At 41.4% G+C, this 20,793-nt stretch overlaps 1 protein-coding gene across 1 annotated transcript in view; it reads right to left on the minus strand.

Annotated features, from left to right (window-relative positions):
- LOC116514640 (maestro heat-like repeat-containing protein family member 6) overlaps nucleotides 1-20,793 on the minus strand; it is a 41,655-nt gene that overhangs the window by 13,475 nt on the left and 7,387 nt on the right. Inside the window, exons 3-15 of the mRNA XM_032226256.1 lie at nucleotides 18,096-18,250; nucleotides 15,317-15,485; nucleotides 15,024-15,193; nucleotides 13,729-13,863; nucleotides 13,528-13,642; nucleotides 12,473-12,616; nucleotides 11,117-11,287; nucleotides 10,660-10,815; nucleotides 9,397-9,489; nucleotides 6,797-6,899; nucleotides 5,032-5,097; nucleotides 4,813-4,822; nucleotides 4,104-4,205 (exon numbers count right to left, since the gene is read on the minus strand). Of these exons, the coding sequence (XP_032082147.1) occupies nucleotides 4,104-4,205; nucleotides 4,813-4,822; nucleotides 5,032-5,097; nucleotides 6,797-6,899; nucleotides 9,397-9,489; nucleotides 10,660-10,815; nucleotides 11,117-11,287; nucleotides 12,473-12,616; nucleotides 13,528-13,642; nucleotides 13,729-13,863; nucleotides 15,024-15,193; nucleotides 15,317-15,485; nucleotides 18,096-18,250 (1,589 nt within the window). The remainder of the gene's footprint in view (nucleotides 1-4,103; nucleotides 4,206-4,812; nucleotides 4,823-5,031; nucleotides 5,098-6,796; nucleotides 6,900-9,396; nucleotides 9,490-10,659; nucleotides 10,816-11,116; nucleotides 11,288-12,472; nucleotides 12,617-13,527; nucleotides 13,643-13,728; nucleotides 13,864-15,023; nucleotides 15,194-15,316; nucleotides 15,486-18,095; nucleotides 18,251-20,793) is intronic.

The following is a 20,793-nucleotide window of genomic DNA, read 5'->3' on the forward strand; positions in this document are numbered from 1 at the left end:
TGCAAGCTATATTAAGCTAAATTCAAACAAAACACATTCTTGATGTAAAAAGGTAAAGGTGCCCCTCACACATATATGCTAGTTGTTCCCAACTCTAGGGGGCGGTGCTCATCTCCACTTCAACGCCGAAGAGCCAGCACTCTCCGAAGACATCTCCGTGGTCATGTGGCCGGCATGACTAAACGCCAAAGGTTCACGGAATGCTGTTACCTTCCCTCCAAAGGTGGTACCTATTTTTCTACTTGCATTTTACATGCTTTGGAACTGCTAGGTTGGTAGAAGCTGGGACAAGTAAAGGGAGCTCACTCCATTATGCGGTACTAAGGATTCGAACTGCGGAACTGCCAACCTTTCTTATCGACAAGCTCAGCATCTTAGCCACTGAGCCACTGCATCCCTATCATTCTTGATGTAGCCTTTGGTAAACTTGCTTCCTACAGAGGTGCAAACTTTTAAGTTCCAGAATGCTTAGCAATGGTTAGGTTGACTGGGGAATTCAGGGAATGGAAATCATGGCTGGGCAACATCCAGGGAAGACTTAGCATATTGTGTGAAGGTTACCTTCTCAACCTTCACTGTCTTCTCTCTGGTGTTACGTTCTGTCATCCAAACCAGCCTTTTCTCAAATAGGGACGGGCAGAGAAATGTCCATGATCTTAGTCCAAAGATGCCCCATTTATTGTTTGCCAAGCTTTGTCCTCATAATAGAGCCTCAATCATATATTGGCAGGTTGAATGAAGCCAATTCATGGGGTCTTGGCATGGAAGTCATATTTTCCCTGTGATGTTGGAAGATGCATCCAGACACTACATGGTGTATGGAGGAGGCAGCTGAAGTGCATGTAACTGAAAGTGCAATTGAAATGACTCTTCTGTTCAGTATCTGTAGCCTATGTGGCATGGAATTCACTTCCCAGGTCACTTTTAGCAACGGATCCCTGACTTCTCAGTTTCTCACCTCGTAGAATTTTTAAAAAATAATTTCACTTCATCCCAGAATGTATCCTGGTAAAGGTATGGCTCCCACCTATACATTAGTATTTCTTTCCCTATCGTATAAGCAGAGTCATGGATGAGTTGTGATCTGATATCAGTATCAAATTCCAGCTGTTGAGGTAGATTTATTTAGCAGCTGTATCTCACCTGGATGAATGTGGATGACCAGTAGATGGCAGACATGAGAAACCACCCTCCAATTCTTTGCTGCCATCTAATGGCTGACAGATTGATAATCAACAAGCAAATAATAATGGTGAAGGAATTATTGGATAAACCCAAGAGCACACCATTCTCCCACACATATACCAACATCTCTCTCTTGAACTCTAGCAGTTACAACAGTCCTGTGCAAATTTAAGATAAATTCTTAGCTGCCATCTTGCGATGATTAGGTCAACAGGATGGCTATTTTTTTCAAAGAGAAAGAGGAAAATTTTTGGCCTGAAGGCCTCGAGGAACTGGCCACCATTTTTAAACTACATTCACTCTTTGCACGGTTGGTGATATCTACATTTTAGTTGGGGAGTTTTGCCAACAGCTGCCTTGATGGCATCACATGAAGGAACTGTACAGACAGCAGCAGGATAGGAGCCCATTTAGTTGCATAGGAAGGGACAGCTGTGGACACCGCATAATTTACGTTGCCATGATTTCCTCCAGGTGCTGGGTCAGAATAAAAACATTGCAAGGTGGGTAATCCTACCAAGGGGATCCAGAATGATATTCTCTCATGCCATTTCATACAGTGTTCTTTATTCAGATGAATATCAGCTTCAGTTTCAGGCATCAAATACAGGATCTGAAAAACAAGCAGCAAGAAATGAGAATCTGGGTATGATTAGATTACTCAGCACAACAATTATACTCATAGCTTCTTGCCTCTAGACTATTGTAAATTACTCTATGTGGGGCTCCCCTTGAAGACTCAGAAGGCCCACTAGCTGGCTGGCTGGCTGTGGATAGCGTGCTTATTCTAAGGGTGTTGCATTGTCTGCCACTCAGCTTCAAAAAAGTTATGCAGATTAAATCCTTTTTACCTGCAAGAAATCTCTTCCATGTGGAACCTCCCACCCTGCCCATGGAAAATGAAGACCCCCCCACCAATCATGCAGCGAGAGGGGTGGAAGTTTGAAAACAGGACATCATAGTCCTGTGGAACAAACTGCTCTGTGAACTTAGACTGCTCCTCCCCTTTTACCAATTTTTTTTGGAAGATGCCTAAATATCTGGTAATGGAGAGTAGGAGGTGTTTTATCTATATGGGCTGTTGCCCCTCCTGCCATTTTTAATTGAGAGATTTTATTGCTTGCTGTGGATTGTTTTATTGATAGTGGATCTGGGTCAGGGGCGGGTTTCAAAAATTTTAGAACCTCATCTGGAGGTGTGGTCTGCTTTGTGGGAGTGGCTTGCCAGCCATGTGACTGGGTGGGAGTGGCTTGCCAGCCATGTGTCTGGGTGGGCATGGTCAACTTGTAAAATGTGGTGAAACTCACTTAACAACGCTCTTGCTTAGCAATCAAAATGTTGGCTCAGAAACTCTGGCATTTGAAGCACGCAAGTCTTAAAGCTGTAAAGTTACAAGACCCTTGCACCCCTAATCCTTTAGAAAAAAAACCCCAGGGGTGTTCAAACTTGACAGCTTTAAGACTTGTGGACTTCAACTCCCAGAATTCCTCCTCTTGCTCTTCATCTTGATGATGTACGGATGGGCGGGGGGAGGGAACTGGAACCGGTTCTAAACAGCACTATAGATTTGTGGAACCTCTTCTATAGAAGAGGTTAGAATTGGCAGGAACCCAACCCTGATCTGGGTGATGTAATGGTGAGACACAGAGGATCCAGACTGGGATACCATACAGAGAATACACGCTGCAAAAAAACCTTTACATTCCAAGTCAGATTAATCTTAGGGAAAGACTATAACGCATATGTCTGCCATGTTCATAGATTAAAATAGGTGGAAAATTGTGGCTGGCAGAGTCACACTGTTGTGGCCTGTCGGCTGTTGGCCCCTCCAGCAGCTAAATCAGATGAGGAGGAGGAGGCATGGGAGTCAGGGTCATCCTCAAGACAACCTGAGAGCTCTGAGGGAGAAGAGGGAATGGAGCTGGCAGAGAGGGAGGGCCAGAGTCTAAGCTATATGCAGGGGTGGGTTCCGGATTCTTTTACTGCCGGTTCGCTCAGGGTGTGCATGCGCAGTAGTGCCAGATTTTTTTTACTGCCGATTTGCTTCGGGCAGGCATGCACGGTAGTGAAAAAATTGCTTCTGCACATGTGCAGAAACATGTGCAGAAAAACAAGATGGCGCCACCTATGGCACCACCGATAGAACCGGTTCAGGGGCGTGGGCAGCCAGGTTACTACCTACTCTGTTGAACCGGTCCAAACCGGTAGGAACCCACCTCTGGCCATACATCAGCCTTCAGATGGAGAGTCAACAGCCCCCAGGTCTGGAGGTGGATGATGATGAAGAGGAGGAACAGCTGACTCCAGTGCCTGATGCACAAATGCGCAGAAGACAGAGGAGAGGAGAGCAGTGAAAATCTGTGGGCTGATCCTTGGGACGGAAGAACCACTGCTGCTAGCGAAGCCCTATGGGGATAACAGGCAGGGGGCGGAGATGAATAGATGTGGCAGGGAACTATTCATCTCCCCTGCCAGACAGACCTGTTAGCGTGGGGTGAAAGAGAAACTTTTTGTTGGGGCTGCTGGCGCTCCTAATAAAGGAACCATTGATTTAACTGAAGAGGGTTCGTCATGTTCGGGGAGCTGGGTCAGGACACCCACAGCTAATTTTGGGTGGCATAACAAGCAGCAAGTTAGGGCTTGTACTAAGAAAAGAGCTGGTTAATGATAGTTTGTTATATAAAGCACAATTGCCTATATTTGCCCATTGGGTGAAGCTATTAATTATAATTCACAATTCACAAATCATAATGGCTGTATTTTTGTGCAACACAATCACGCAAAACCAAACCAAACCAAACCTATCATGACTTAAATGAATATTTAATTAAATATTTAATTAAATATTTCCTCTCCATCTTGCCATTACAAAATTTGCAATTATTCCTTTTTCACTCCAGATGGGAAAAATAGCATACCTTGGGAAATAGCGGGAACATCTGAATAGATCTGGGCAATACCTGCAGACTTTCTCTGGTTCCGAAACAACCGGGACAGAACATCTTTCGGATGGAAAAGACCTCAAAGCTAAAACAAAGAGCAAGGGTTGTTTAACAAGTGGACCTGGGGGAAACCCAATGAACCAGGTTGCTTCTGGTTAGGTAGCCCAATGTTTTGCTTAAGGATGGATTTCTGAAGAAGGGTCCAATCTCGGTTTGGGAATTGCTACCTACTAGGCAAAGGAGTGTCCCAACCACTCTGGTAAGTGATGAGGAATCTCTGTCAGTTATCTCTGGATTACAGAAAAAAAGAGGATTTGTGGCAGGTTAAACAAGGCCAAAGCTTTCCTTAGAGGGATGGAGAAAGAAAAACAAAAGGGCATATTAAGCACGCAACTCTTTGAAATAATTTTTTTAAACAACATTAAGAAAGCAATGGCTTGCTTTGTAAAAGTATATATATCCTTAAACCAGTGGTGGGTTCCTACCAGTTTGAACTGGTTTGGCCAAACCGGTAGTAACTTGGTGGCTTAAGTCGCTGGAACCACACCCACGAACTGGTCCTCTTGGCAGCGCCATAGGTACAGCCATCTTGTTTTTTACTTCTGTGCATGCGCAGAGCAATTTTAATTGTGCTGCGCATGAATGCAAAGCACACATCAAGCGTGTGCGCCCCTACTGGACAAACCGGCAGTAGTCTCTGCCGGAAACAACACCTGCCTTAAACAGATAGTGCTAAATACTGTTGAAAATAGTCTTTTGAATGCACATTGTTTCCACAGAATCCTATTTCTCTGCATATTGTCTTGTTGTTGTTTTTATCAGTGTGGCTGGCAATGAGGAGATAAATCCAGTGGTAACAGAAAAAACTCCTATGAATATCATAAAAAGTTATTAATACATTCACCTTTCCTCAAGTAGTCTACTTCTGATTTTTGCATATGGCTGGATTCCATGTGCTGGAAGAGACAATCTAAAGATAAGTTAGATTAAATGTACATCAAAAAGCACATCTTCATTACCTTCTCTTACTTTTCCTCCTGCTTCCTGGAGGTGAGGATTACTATTTATGTTTCTCACCATGTTCTGCAATAATTAGGTTGCTATATGGCAGTGATGGCAAACGTTTTTGGCACAGAGTGCCAAAAAGGTCACATGGAAATGTCACTTGCACACTCATGCTCGTCAGAGCTGTGCTCCAGAAAAGCTGAACTTCCAGGTTCTAGGATGCATGCATGCCCAATGATCAGCTGGGCAGCGCACATGCACACACCAGTTTTTGGCACTGCCACACATACGAAGAACAGCTGATCATCTCATGTGCATGCACACCAGAAACCCAGAAGACAAACAGGCAAGGCCATGTGTGCCAGGCAACATGGCTTCGTATGCCAGTTTTGGCATACATGCCATTGGTTCGCCATCACGGCTATATGGCAACTGCACTGACTAACCAGGGTCTATGACAAGTCAGCACGGCCAACTCATCACAGTCAACTTGGCACAGCCAACTTGCCATGGCCAACTCACCATGGGATAACTTTCTGTGGGACAAGAGTTATGCTAATATCGAAGAAATAGTGGAATTCAATAATTAAAGAAAGGATACCAAAGGAGGGACAAAATGAATTATGAATGACAAAAAATAAAATGATTTTTAAATTATTTTAATTAATTAAATTGAATTGTCGAATTATCCCACAGTGAGTTGTCCTGTGGTAAGTTGGCCATGGAGAATTCGCTCCAACAAGTTGTCCTATTCGAGACCAATGTACATATTGCACTTATATTTATTACTAAGCAAGTGGACGATGTGTACCCAATCTTGGCTGATCCTGAAAAATCTAAGCAGAATGATTTGAATGTTGGGTTGTTAGAAAATTCCAGCTGTATAGGACAGGCAGATGGATGGACAGACAGAAAGGACAGACAAATGTCAATGAACTATAGTGCAGATCATCAGTGATGATGATATTCTACAATGTAGCTCATTCAGAGCCCAAAGGTGACTCCAAGAAATGATTAATAAAATAAAAACAGCAAAATAGCACCAGACTCTAGGTGACTGACTGCAGCTTGAAGCTCTTTGCAGTCATTATTACGTGCTTAACAAAGCAATCCTGACAAACATCCATGGGAAGATTTTTCCAGAATATGGGTCTCCCCACTGCTAATTTGGGATGGGAACGACATTATAGCCATGAAATGCTTGGGCAAAGTCAGAACTTTGCCAGGACATGCTAGATGGGAATTTTAGAAGTCATCCTTTCAACATATTTGAAGGATATCATGTTGCTATTCTAGAGTCTCATCATTTTCTGTACCATACAATTCAAATGCTGGGTATTTGAATCAAACTGGGTCTTTGAGAATCTTTTAAGGCCTTGGAAATTATCTGAGAGAAGGATCCTGATACTCTTCTGAAGACTTGATGGTTCTTCAGAACACCATTTGAAAGCAATCGATCTGGGGGAAACCGATGATCTCCAGAAATACCAAGACCTTACTGCTATAAAGTTTTATTAAGCTGCTCACAATGCAAGCAACGATTATATGACTTATGAATCCTCAGACGAAATAGGTGAGCTATTCTGACCATTACATGAAATAACCTTGGGGCCTGTGGAAGAATAGGAAAAAGGAAATATAAATAATTTTATTGATACTTTAACCTATAAATGTGGCAGCTGCTATCCTTGAAGACTTTTGTGGGCTCTGAGTATATTCCTGTGCTTGGTCCAAGAAGCCCCTCAGTTTTCCAGGATGCTCTTTAACCTAGAAAATAATTTTGTTCCATATTAAGGAGCACTCCTCAATGTAATCTACAAGATACAATAAGAATGAAATCCCCATTGAGTTAGGCCATGCTTCCCCAACTTTGTGCCATCATGATATTTTGGAAGCCCATTCCCTAACACAGTGATGACTAACCTTTTTGTTGATAGGTGCCAAAAATGCGAGGGCACATGTGTGATAGCTTGCGTGTGTGCGTGCTGGCACTGATAATGCAAAACATGCCCCCACATGCACATGCGGCCACACTCCCCCTCCCACCCACCCCACATGCGCCACACTACTCTTCTCCAAGCTGAGCTTGGTATTTACTCGGGGGGACGACAACACTGTTTCCCCCCTCCCCAGGCTCCAGGAAAACCTCCAGAGCCTGGGGAGGGTGAAAAACAACCCCAACAGGCCAAACGGAAGTTCATTGGGCCTGTTTTTCCCTCTCCCCAGGCTCCAGAGGTTTTTCTGAAGCCTGGGGAGGGTGAAAATGGCCTCTCCTGGCCCTCCATAAGGCCGAAAATCAGCTGGCTGCTACCTGCATGCGCGCTGTAGCTCATAGCCATTACAGCCCTAACATGTCTGAAAGGTACTAGATTGGAGAAAGCAGAACTAGAATGGTAGTCTCTTTGGATGTTTTCTCTAATGCCTATAATGTAGGCATTATATGTATAATGTATAATGCCTATACATGTGTAATGTATGTATAATGCCTATACATCTCTTGAAATGTATCTCTTTTTTAATATATAATTTTATTTATATATTTTTTCTTTAACATCCAAAAGTGCTTGGTGAACAATGTATTGTCTGGGTCAATATACTTTACACACAATTCTAATAACGATAGTACTATTTAAATATACACAATCGTAATATTTCAACTTCCAACATTTGTGTATACATAATAATTATAATATATTTTATTATATTTCAGTATACACAATACTGTTTTCCCAATTTCTTCTTTCTACTTCTTTTTTCTAACACTTAATAAAAAAAACCCACCATGTTAAAAAATATTCTATATCTATCCATCATCTCTTACCCTTTTTAGAATGTCAACTTTTTGGTGAACCTTTCATGCTTCTCCCCCGGTATCTTGTAACTCCTTTCATCATTTATTTAATCTAAATATTTCATCTGCCACAATATCTATCTCTTGGATCCCTACAGCACCCATCTGCAGTTCCCCGATCAATTTTTGTATCTCTGGCAATCCATGTCAAGACCCCACATGTGAATATATCATACTGAAAAATTCAGTGCATATGAACAAAACCTGGTAATTGATCAGCCTTAGGCTGATCGATATGTTGGATTTTCCTTGCCTAGGAAAGATTCTCAACAATGTGATTTCCTTGCACAACATGCTGAGATTGTAAAGGGTGGAGAAGAGCTATTGGATAGATGGAGAAAACCAGTGGTGGGCTGCTGGGGGTTCGCAGGGGTTCAGGAGAACCTCCAGCTATGATTCTGTGCAATTCGGAGAATCCCCTAATCCCACTCCTGGCTGGCCTCACCCACCCCACCCTGCACCTCCCAGGAGTCCCCACCCAGCCCATTTTGGATGCTGATAAGTGCAGGGTGCACATGGGGGCTCAGGGAGGGCAGAAAATGGGCCTACCTGAAGTTTGGGAAGGCCGGAAATGGGCCCATTTCCAGAGGGCCTCCGGAGCCTGGGGAGAATGTTTCCATCCTCCTGGAGGCTCGAGGAAAGCCTCCTGAGTCCGGGGAGGGTAAAAACACCCCCCTTCCATGCTGCAGGAGGTTGACTAGGCCATACCCACCATGGCTATGCCCACCCAGCAACCGGGCAGAGACCCCCCCTGCTAATATTTTTGAAGCCCAACCCTGGAGAAAACTAATATGCTTCAACAGTATATGCTCTGTGTGATAGGCAGGGTTGGTGTGAGCATGTTGCCTGGGTAGCGCACAGAGAAATCTTTCTTCCTAATAATAAGAAAAGGGAGAAAAACGATAGCTGTGAATCAGTAGTGGGATATGACTGGTACGCCCCGGTACGGGCATACCGGTGCCTGCTAGGAGCACCAGGTACTGTTCCAGTATAGTGCTCCAAAAGGCCCACCTGCCCACCCACTCTCCTTACCACAATTTGAGCCGACCGGGGCATGTGCACACATGCACGGGGCGTACGACATCTGCGCAACGCTCCTCCGAGCAGCTGGAGTGTCGTGGGCAGTGGGTACACATGTGTGCGCTGAGCGCATGCACGTGATGGATGCCTGGCCCCATTGCAGTGTGCCAGTTGCAATGGGAGCCAGAGCTCACCACTGCTGGGAATACATTCCTACCTGGTTGGGGAAATTGTTGTAGGGTAAATGGCTTATTAAGAAGCATGCATGCTAAACAAAGGAAGCTTCTCCCCCCCTCCTTCACCGTCTTCATCTTTACTGGATGATTTGGAATCAATAGATTAAAAGGAGCAACATAGGACTAAAAAGAGCCCAATATGCTTTAATGGGCTTACCAGATGCTTACAGAGCACATTCCAAAAATTCTCATTGTCACTTGTTGTCCACCCCAAGAAGGCTTTGCAAAGTTGTAAACTGTCAGCACGAGACTGCAAATCCAGAGAAAATAAAAACGTTCCTCCGAGTGAATAGACCAGGATTTGAAAAATAAGAGGGAAGGAAGGCAAGAACATTCTTTAACAAGCTATTACAAGCAAATGTTTATCCAGATAATAAAGAAAAAGGGTCCCGAGTTCACTACGATATATAGTTATAATTCTTTCAGGGAAGTTTAATATGTTTTGAGCTTTAATATTGAGAGGGAAGTTTCTGACTTTTACTATGACAAATGCTTTTAAATTAAATCACAGTGGCACCCTGAAAAATGTTACAATTATGATAAAAAAGTGCTATACATAATTTTAAACCCATAAGCATTTTCCATATTGAAAATGATGCTTTTCCTTCTGTCAAATAAGACAGTTGTTTAAGTCTGACATTCTTTAATTTTTTTTTTTGAGCATTATAATTTATTATGTTCCGGTTTCAGGGTGTGTATTGTGCAGGAGACTCTATAAGTTAAATGTAAAAAAAAAAAAAAAAATCAAAGCAACACTTACAAATGTGCAATGGAAGCCCTGTACCCCCCCGCTCTTTTTAATTTGTGTCACATGTAAAAATTGATGGGCTGTGATCATGCAGTTGTGGTTACATCTGTGTAACAGGATCATGCAGTTGTGGTTACACCATGACTTTCTTGATATCATTCTGCTTCTGTCCCTATTGTGGGAATTCATAGAAGAGAACCAGAGAGAAAATGATGTCAGATCAGAGGTGGGTTGCTCCCGGTTCTCCCAAAACGATAGTGGAATTCAGGCCTGGGTGGCAGAACCGGCAGCGACCCAGGCCTGCCATGCCCCTGAACCGGTTCCCTCACTGCCACCGGGCTGCTGCCATTTTGATTTTTCGTGATTGCGTGTGCACAGTTCACGTATGCGCGAAGAACAATTTACATTGAACAATGCACACACATGCAGTGCATGTTGGGCACATGCGGGGTTTGTGTGCGGGGTTTATGAACCGGTAGTAAAACCGGCAGCAACCCACCCCTGCGTCAGATACATCACAATGCCTTTGCTCAAAAGCACAAAAGATGTAATGTTTATCCATCTTACAATATGGATTATGTCATCATTTCATGATGTTTGTGCTGCTATCCTCCTCCTCCTCCTCCTCCTAGCGTGAACCAGGTGGGTACAAATATGAACAACTTGGTTTACCTTTGTCGCATCTAGATGTGGATCTTCTAGATTTAGCATCAGTGTTACAATACTATTGAGAGCCTGATCCTGCATAGAGGATTTGTCTTTTGTGTCCAAAGTGTTTAAGATGTCTTGAAACAGTTGATTTGCAGCACAACATATATTGTTCCTCCTCTGGAATTTCAGAAGAAAAGGAAATACTTCAATTTCTATCAGATTTGTAAATATCAACTTTGGAAGTAAAACGAAGATCTAGCTTTTTAAGCTATTTTCTCTTAGGCTCCTTCCTAAGGAAAAGTGGCATAAAACAACTTAATTTATTAATGATAAAAAAGGGAAATGCTTTATGCCACATTTCTCCTATAATAGAAGAAAAAGATATTTTTAAAGATTTCCCAAATCCACCATTTTTCTATTTATCCTCCCAGTTTGAAAAGCCTCCCTCATGTGAATGAATGATATCTTCTAAACTTACATCTGCCAAAAGTGGCTGAAGATGTTTGACAATCTTTAGAAGTACATGGCTGGCAGTTTTGTGGTGTGCAACCTCCTTGGTTATGACCTCAAAAGCTGTCAATGTCACCTTCTCATCAGAATCATTGAAGTTTGGAAGTATACTCAGGATTAGGGATGTGAGTTCTTTCCCCTGAAATGACATCAACACATATTCTTCTTCTTTTTTTCTTTTTGTATTTCTCTATTTATATACTTTGATACCACTATTCTTGAATAGATCAGCAATGGTTATGCTAAATATAATAAAACCTTTTTCTAGGATTTGAAAGTTTAAGATGTAATTCTTCCCAAAATTGCAGGCAGCAAAGGGCTTCTAGAGAATTAGGCTACAAAAATATAAAAGACATTTCCCACCTTATTAATATTTGAAGAGGTAAAAATTGCACTTTTATGGACTATTTAAGGGAAGGTGGCTCAGTGACTAAGACACTGAGCTTGTCGATCAGAAAGGTTGGCAGTTTGGCGGTTTGAATCCCTAGCGCTGCGTAACGGAGTGAGCTCTCATCACTTGTCCCAGCTTCTGCCAGCCTAGCAGTATGAAAGCATGCAAAAATGCAAGTAGAAAAAATAGGAATCACCTTTGGTGGGAGGGTAATAGTGTTCCATGCACCTTTGGCGTTTAGTCATGGCCAGCATGACTTAGCTGGCCACATGACCATGGAGATATTTTCGGACAGCACTGGCTCTTTGGCTTTAAAATGGAGATGAGCACCGCCCCTAGAGTCAGGAACGCCTGGCACATATGAGTCCCCTTCGGGGAAAAGGGCAGCATAGAAATATAATAATAATAAATGTGTTAGGGGAACCTTTACCTTTACCTATGGACTTTTTATTTACCTATGAGATTTACCTCTGCCTCAATCAATAAATGGACTTTCAATCTCACTTCTAAGGCAGGAGGCTGGTGATCTGTCTCAAAGAAAGTGTTTTATGGATCAAAGACAGTAGCTTGAATTGTCCTTGGAAATAAATGGCTCAATCAATTCAGTTAATTACTCCAAAGAGTAATAATATCAGCCTTATATTTCACTTCTAGAAGAAAACTGGCTGCAACGCTCTGAACATACTGAAGTTGCAAAAGTCTTTTTAAGGCAGTTTCATGCAAGGAATCTTACAATATTCAAAATAAGAGGCGGCTAAGGCATTATTCACAGTAGCCTGACTGAATGGTACCAGCACCAAATTAGCTTCATTTCTTCAGAAACAACTGATCTATTCATCACGTTAATCTTATTCATAAGTTAAAGTTTTTTTCAAACATGCAAATAATACACCAGGTTCAATCACTGATGGGGGGAAAAACATGATCACTCACATTTTGCAGATGCTGAATTACATTCCCCATCCCGTGAAGACTTAGCCAGCGGTAGGTTGGATTTGAATCAATCTGCCAACTCTTTAACAAGCTCAAGATATAATGCTTTTGTAGCACTGTATAGGTAGACTCAGAAGAAAGAAGCTGAACAACATATATCAGTAAATATGTGGCAGAAAATCAGAGCACTTCACCTATCCCCCATTAGCTGTGGAAAGATAAAGATGAAATCAGGGCTATATTTTTGGGGAAGGAGGTCAAGAAAGTCAAGATGGTGGCCATCACCGCTCAATTGAAGGACATGTTTAGGGATTTTGCTATATGGTCATGACTTTTTTGTCCTCTCTAGGATGCCCTGGAGGGAGCTCTGATTTTCTAACCCTTCCCTGCTTCTATTTCCTCTTTTTCTTCCACATCTATTTTTAACTCATCTATGATCCCTAAGAAAAAGCAGCAAAATAAGGCATTAGGAATTTGTTCATTTATTGGTTGATGAATTAAAAAGGCCATGTAATGCTACAGGATAGAAAGGACAACAGAAATATTGGTGTATAATCTTGAGATGACCTAAGAATAAGAATTCCATTTGGAATTTTGGGTTTCCCCTTATAATGTTTTTTTTTTAAATAACATTATGATACCCGGTTTAGCTGGGATGAAAATTAGAATATTAGTTTGCCAAACTGGCAGGTGGTAAGACCTACAGATTTTAGCTAGTTGGAACAGGAATGTAGCAACCAATGTCTCAATCATCACCCATACATGAATTGCAAATAAATGAACCCATAAATGCCTATTAACAGTGAACTATCATATCTTCTCATAGAGACATTTATGGCAATAAAAATATTGATGTCAGTCACCATTGCATGGATAAAGCTTTGTCCATTTGTGTTTGTATTGCACTGGTTGTGGCCACAATCTTGATCTTTTTGGAAACCTTCCCCTATATCCCTGAATGCTCAGGGTTTTATATGTCATTTCTCAGCTAGAGCTCCTAAGTGCTTAGGCTTAATCTGTCCCAAATAGCTACATGAAGGAGGAAATAAACCTACTGCGGTGAAAAAGGCCATTGCTGTTAGTTTCTGTTGGTCATCCCCATGATGGAGAAATGGTATCACTTTGGTGAACACAGCGTAATCAAGCCCATGATGATGCTTGACAAGAGCTCTAGAACAACAACATTAATCAAATTATTATATATCACAGACATGGCGAACTCTACCATGAGTTTTTTTTCCCCCTCTATGGTTTACCTGGCCAAGAGGAGAACACCTTCAAGATAATTATCTGGTGAAGATAGAAGTTCCCAGTTTTCTGTGAGACTTGTAAAACATGTCTGTGATGATCTCTCCCTTTTAATCAAGGCTTTTAAGGTTTCCATGGTACAGCTGAATTAAGGACAAGAAAAGCGTTTGACTGGTGGAGTATGGAGAATCTAGCATTTCTCATAAGAGTTTATCTCTCAAGGAGATAAATAAGTCTCTCTCTCTCTCTCCCTCCCTCCCTCTCTGTCTCCCACCCATATCCACACACACACCAGTGGGTTCCGGATCCCCATGCAACCGCATGCATGCAGCATGCGTGTGTGTCCTTACCTCTGCAATGCCTCCGCAACGCTCCAGCTGCTCGGCAGAGCGTCGCCCAGGCACTGTATGATCCGTGTGCGGAAGCGCTGAAGAGCTCAAATACAGGTAAGGAACTCGGGTGGGTGGGCCCTCCGGAGCACCATACCGGATCGGTACCCAGTACTCCCGGGAGGCACTGTTACACCCGTACCCGGACATACCTCCTGCAACCCACCACTGATGCACACACACCACTGCAATCCAAACAAATTCTGAGCAGTAATTGTAGAAGGTGTGCGGAAGTGAAGAAAAGAAGTTTTGTAAAGGGTGAAATACCACATATCTCCTTAATAAACTGCCATTTTGAATGCTATAAATCTAATGATATCAGAAGGCCATGTCATCTCTGTTCAGGAAGTGTTGTGGAAGTGATGACTTCTATTAATTGATCAAAAGAGAAGAAAAGTATCCAATAAAGATTGGAGAAGCATTCAAGAACGATGCTATCTCCCTTCTTTCTTCCTTCTCATCTGAATTCTGAAGAAGAACAAAAGTGTTCCACTGCTAAAGATGTGAAGGCTTAGGAGAAACAATCAGAGGAATTCTGAATGAATCCCCCCAAAAGCCTCTCACCCTTTCCTGTCCTTTCTCCAATTTTTCCAATTTCTTTCCAGGTCACCAGATTTGTAGAAGTATGATTAAGGTCTGGCTTCAACCTTGATACTAACTGCTTCTGAATCCACTGGAACTTACTTCTCAATGTACTGAATGTTCAGCCATAATTGATGATTAGTCACAACATGTGACAATCATTCTTTCAAGGTTAAGGAATTTTCTAGGGGAACATTTTAATTTCTCTCACGCTGATGTACACAAGCATCAATATCCCTACAAGTCTCTGTCCTTGAGAAACAGGAAATAAGAAAAAGTTTATTATGTAACATCTAACACCGATATTACCTGTTTTGTATCCCACTAGTTACCTTATGTAGTGCGATGTTTTGAGGATCTCCTCCTGCTCGTAGTCAGCATCTAAAGAGCTCACCAAGTAGTGCAGTTGAATGACCAGGAAAATTATCACAGAGACGTAAAAGCTATTCATAGGAACTTTGCATCTTTTATCCTTAAATATTATGCCCAGGGCTTTTGTTGCCTGGGAAAAGAATAGAGATAAACACATTATCTAAATTCTAGACAATCTGGTGCTTATGTGCCAAACACATATCATTCATTATTTGGATTCTCAAATGAGTAAGTAACCATGGAAGAAACTCACAGCCAGAGGGGAATAGGAAATATTGTTATCCTTGAAATTTAGGTCTGAGGCCAGGGGCTCACTGTTGAGGCTGGGTCTCCTTTTTAGGACTTCAAGGAGTTTGGCAAGGACCTGGAGTCTGACAGGTTGTTTAGCTTGGCCCAGGGCTTCCCAAATTTGAGTAACATGTCTGAAAATAGAAAACAAGACACACAAAGATTTTTCTTTTAAAAAAGAGCCATTGCTGATTACTTTCTCAAACCTAGTTTGGGATACAGTTCCAATGGTGCTTTTTCAAGAGGCAACTGGACTTTCTGGTTTTTCTTTGAAGGTAATAGCAATAGCAATAGCAGTTAGACTTATATACCGCTTCATAGGGCTTTCAGCCCTCTCTAAGCGGTTTACAGAGTCAGCATATTGCCCCCAACAACAATCCGGGTCCTCATTTTACCCACCTCGGAAGGATGGAAGGCTGAGTCAACCTTGAGCCGGTGAGATTTGAACAGCCGAACTGCAGAACTGCAGTCAGCTGAAGTAGCCTGCAGTGTTGCACTCTAACCACTGCGCCACCTCGTGTTTTGCTTCTTATCCAATAAGTCTTCAAAGAAAACCAGAAAGTCCAGTTGCCTCTTGAAAAAGCACCTTTGGGACAACCATGACCTGGATGACTGAGAATCTCCATAAACTTGGAGATTCTTGGCTATTAAAGACTGCAGAGGATACATACAGTATGTGATTTGCTTTTTAAACTACGAAGATTAGAGAAGTATTTTAAAGGAGCATTTGTCATTGTTTTTCACTGAAACTGAGACACTGTTGTCTTCAATAACCACAGCTCCAGATTGTACAAGCCGGTTCAGACGCTGCCTTTCACTCGCCAACTTTGCTTTGTTGTTCCCAGCATTCTTCTTCTAGTAGATTTGTGAATTGGTCCCTGCTTCATCTTTTTAATAATTGGAGCGGCAAAGAAAGCACACTCCATGCTGCTGAAGCATACACGGAAGGCTCATGAAAGTTCAGCTAAGTAATGCAGAAGGAGACAAATAACGTACAATTCTTGGCATCAATAAAGTCAATGTTTCGTCTTCAATGCACAATTTGTGTGGCTGGGTCTCCAGGAGGCAATCTTATAACGTAGCACCTTGAAAGCAACAACCTCAGAAACCAGATTCGCAGTGCAGTTTGCCCTGAATTTAGTTTTATGTCATGCAACCAAATTCAAGTTCATCCAAAGATGATCACAGGGGATTAATTCTTAGATTAGGCATTTCAAATTTATGTTTTCAGCATCTTGCTTTGGAACATTTCTGCTGTTCTTATTTATGACTATATTCCAACTAATGATTTACAGAATTGTCTAACCATTGTTGTGCCAACCTAAAGCTTGTCTGTTTTACTGTTATGTTGGCAAAAGAAATATAGGGTGATTCCAGAAAATGGTCTAAATTGCTAATTAGAAAATAGCCCAAGACTGAACATGGAATTTTTCAGAAGATGACATTTTTACAGCACAATCTATATAATCAAAGGGATATAGTTGCTCAATGGCTAAGATACTGAGCTTGTCGATCAAAAGGTTGCCACTTTGGTGGTTCAAATCCCTAGTGCCATATAACAGGGTGAGCTCCTGTTACTTATCCCTGCTTCTGCCAACCTAGCAGTTTGAAAGCATGTAAAAATGCAAGTAGAAAAAATAGGAACCGGCTTTGGTGGGAAGGTAATAGTGTTCCATGCGCCTTCAGCATTTAGTCATGCTGGTCACATGACCACAGAGATGTCTTCGGACAGTGCTGGCTCTTCGGCTTTGAAAAGGAGCTGAGCACCCACCCCTAGAGTCAGAAACGACTAGCGCATATGTGCGAGGGGAACATTTACCTTTACTTTTACCTATATAATCAACTCAAAAGATAATATTCAATTTTGGCATAATCTTCTTTTGCATTCAAAGAATTCCAAATTCAGCCCTTGGTATTTTCAGGCATGGAAAAGATCCCTATCGAAATCTCTCAAAAGCTATCATTAGTAATTGTGGGAGGATGTGATTATGACATAAGGCAATTTCTTGTATTTCATGCTCATTTTTGTCTGGGCAGTGCTGTTAAACTATGACCGGATGAGGACTCTGCAGATTACTGGCTTGTCTTGCCATGGTAGGGTTTCATAAGTACATGCCCCAAGCTCATAGATTTGAATGAATCTTTGTATTTTGATTACATGTGCATTGATACCAAATAAAGAGAGACTGACAATTGCATTAGCATCCCCTGCTTCAGTTCAACAATTGAAGTGAATCATCAGTAACCCAATAAATAAGAGACAAATGAGTGCATTTATGTGCAGTATTCCAGTAATAAAAGTGCAGAGTATTCAAAATGGTGGGGTCATTGGTATTATGTAGAGTAGAGTAGAGCAGAGCAGAACAGAATAGAATAACAGAGTTGGAAGGGACCTTGGAGGTCTTCTAGTCCAATCCCCTGCTTAGGAAGAAAACCCTACACCACTTCAAACAAATAGTTATCCAGCATCTTCTTAAAAACTTTCAGTGTTGGAGTAGTCACAACTTCTGGAGGCAAGTTGTTCCACCGATTAATTGTTCTAACTGTCAGGAAATTTCTCCTTAATTCTAAGTTGCTTCTCTCCTTGATTAGTTTCCACCATTTATAGAACTAGCTTGCCATTGCCTTCTTCCTAGGGATTTTTGAAAATAACTGGCTAAAAGTTTCCCCAGCTTGCTTAAGACAGGAACAGAACTCAGATTTCCGCACTCCTAGTCCATCACTTTAGGCACTAATAGACTAACCTGTCACAAAAGAGCGAGAGCTTCAGAAGACTTGAGATGGCCTCATCTGTGTGTGCTTCAACCAACAGGCAAACAGCTCCTATTGCTGCTTCTCTTGCACTGCGATCCTGGATAGCATTCAAGTGGAAATAAATAATATCTATGATTTCTGGCACCTAGAAAGGAGAAAAGAGAGATTGCCAAGGGTTGTATTTTCTTGAGTTTCTAGAGCTTGACATAATTGATTCATTCAAATATGTACTGAGCATCTGGATAACATTGGGTTGTTCTTGGGAAAATGGTCCTTAGAAAAACAATCTTGGAGATTAGTGTACTGTAAGTTGCAAAATATAATAAGAATGCAACCCATTTTTGCCATACATTTTGAATCCTGACGAAAGTCAGGAATTTGAACTATTCCCTGGATCAAAATTTATCTGAACTGATGGGTATCAGCCTTCTGGGTGTTCAGTACACTACGGTACACTCTTAGTACACTATGTGCCAATGGGATTTATGTAACAACAACTGTAGATTGACTTCTGGGGTAATCTTTAGGTTAGAGATCCTGGCTTGCAACAAATAGCACAAGTATGCTTAAAATTAAATTGGGCTGTGGTTGTACAAAATAATGTGCCAACATTGATTATTATGGTCTTTATCATTAGTAGCTAATGCTGTATGTGCCACAAGCATATCTATAGTTTGTGTCTACATCTTTTTCTAGTCTACTAATATTACAAATTACAATTCAAACATTCAAAATATCACAAATATTATGAAAGCATAACCAAAACATGATAGGCAGTGGAGGCCAATCTATGGAACTTCATCTAGTGATGATAATGGAAGATTGTTACTTACAATGTTAGAGGGTCAAATGGTAAAGAGCATTTAAAGTAGCAAATTAAATGAATGAATGAAGAAATGGAAGAAGAAATGTATACTTTGACACTAAGAGCAAGAGGAAGGATGTAGTAGAATTGGATGAAGATGGTATGATCTTTGGAATGGTATTGACTAAAACTCCATCAAATCCATTATTCTTTCTAATGATATGCATGAATGACCTTGGTAAATAAGAGGGAGAGTATAGATTGGACAGCTGGCATGAAAAAGATATCTCAGTCTACTGAAGGAGGGAGGGCCTGGGAAACATTTCAGAAGGGACTCACTCTAGTTTTCAGGAGAATAAAAGGAAAGGAAGGTGAAATCCTTTTAGTTTTGCAAGATTCTGTTAATGTAACCTTACAATAATGATAGACTTAGTACAACTGGTTGTGTTTCTGGTTTGAAATAGCACTCTTACTGCAGGTTATCCCTTCCGCCAGTAACAATCTCAGTGAAATAGACAGTCCATGGTTAATTGATAACTACATACTTTCTTGTGTTTTGGTAAACCCTCCCTACAATCTTCCGAACTTGGCTACATACTGTATTTTTCAGACTATAAGACACACCGGAGTATAAGATGCACCATGATTTTGAAGAGGTAAATAAAAAAAAAAGTTTTTGCACTCTGCAGGCCTCCCAAACCCTCCAAATGCCTCATTTTTTGCAAAAAAAGTGGGGCATGCAGAGTTTTGGGATGCTTGTACAGTGCTCCTGTGGGGGTGGGGGGGAGATGAGGGGGGCAAAAATGAACAAAAACTGCCTGGTTTTTTGTTCATTTTTGCCCTCCCCAACCCTCAGGAGCACTTTGCAAGACTCCCAAACCCTCTGCTTGTCCATTTTTGCAAAGGGGCAGGGTTTCGGTAGGCCAAAAGTGCTGTATTCAGTGTATAAGATGCACCCAGATTCTCACCCTCTTTTTTTAATCTTTTATATTTTATTCAATTTTCAATTTTCACATTCCATTTGCAATCATTTATACACAGGGTATTTACTATAAGAAAAGAAGAAAAAAAAAAAAAAGGAAAAAAGGAATAAAACGAACAGATAAAAAGGAAACACAACTCATCATTCCCAACCCCACCTAACCCTTGCATCCTCCATACACCCCATCTACCCCCTCCAACTTTCCTTTCTCCCTCTAACACTCCCCTCCTACTTCCCTTTCCCCTCAAACCTTCCTTCTCCCCTTACTCCCCAGACACCCTCCTTACATACTCCTTACATTCCCCTTACTCCTTCCTTACTCCTCCCTCTTCCTTCCCTCTACCTCCCTCCTTGGTGTATGCCTTTATTCGAGTGTTGTTTGATCTAATAAATGTAAAATGAACCAAGGGAAAAAAAAAAAAGATAATAATAATAATAAAAAAAAAAAGGAACCACCGTATATAAATACATTCTTGTTCTTATTAAGATTATGTTAACCCCCCCCCACCCCACCCCCCACAATCCCCATCCCTAATCCTCCCGGCTTCCCAGGGCCCACACCTGGCACTACCTTCTATCTAAAATATATGGATTAAAAAATAAAAGTAATATATAAAAAAGAAAAAAAAAAACCACTCTTTGTGTTGATCTCAGCCCCCCATCTTTATCTATGCTTAAATAGTATAAATCATTCTATCTATATTTTATTCTCGTCTCTTACTTCTTTGCTATTTACCCCGATCTTCTGTAGACTCTCCCGTTCCCTTCCTAAACCTCATGATCCCTTCCAATAAGATTTAGGCAGCATAGTTCCTGCCATATATTCAAATATAACTTTACAGACAAGTAATCAAACTTTCCCTTCTAGTAAAATTTAAACAACGTGAATGATCTTTCTTTA

Source organism: Thamnophis elegans, chromosome 11 (genome assembly GCF_009769535.1).
Source record: "Thamnophis elegans isolate rThaEle1 chromosome 11, rThaEle1.pri, whole genome shotgun sequence".
Classification (NCBI taxonomy): domain Eukaryota; kingdom Metazoa; phylum Chordata; class Lepidosauria; order Squamata; family Colubridae; genus Thamnophis; species Thamnophis elegans.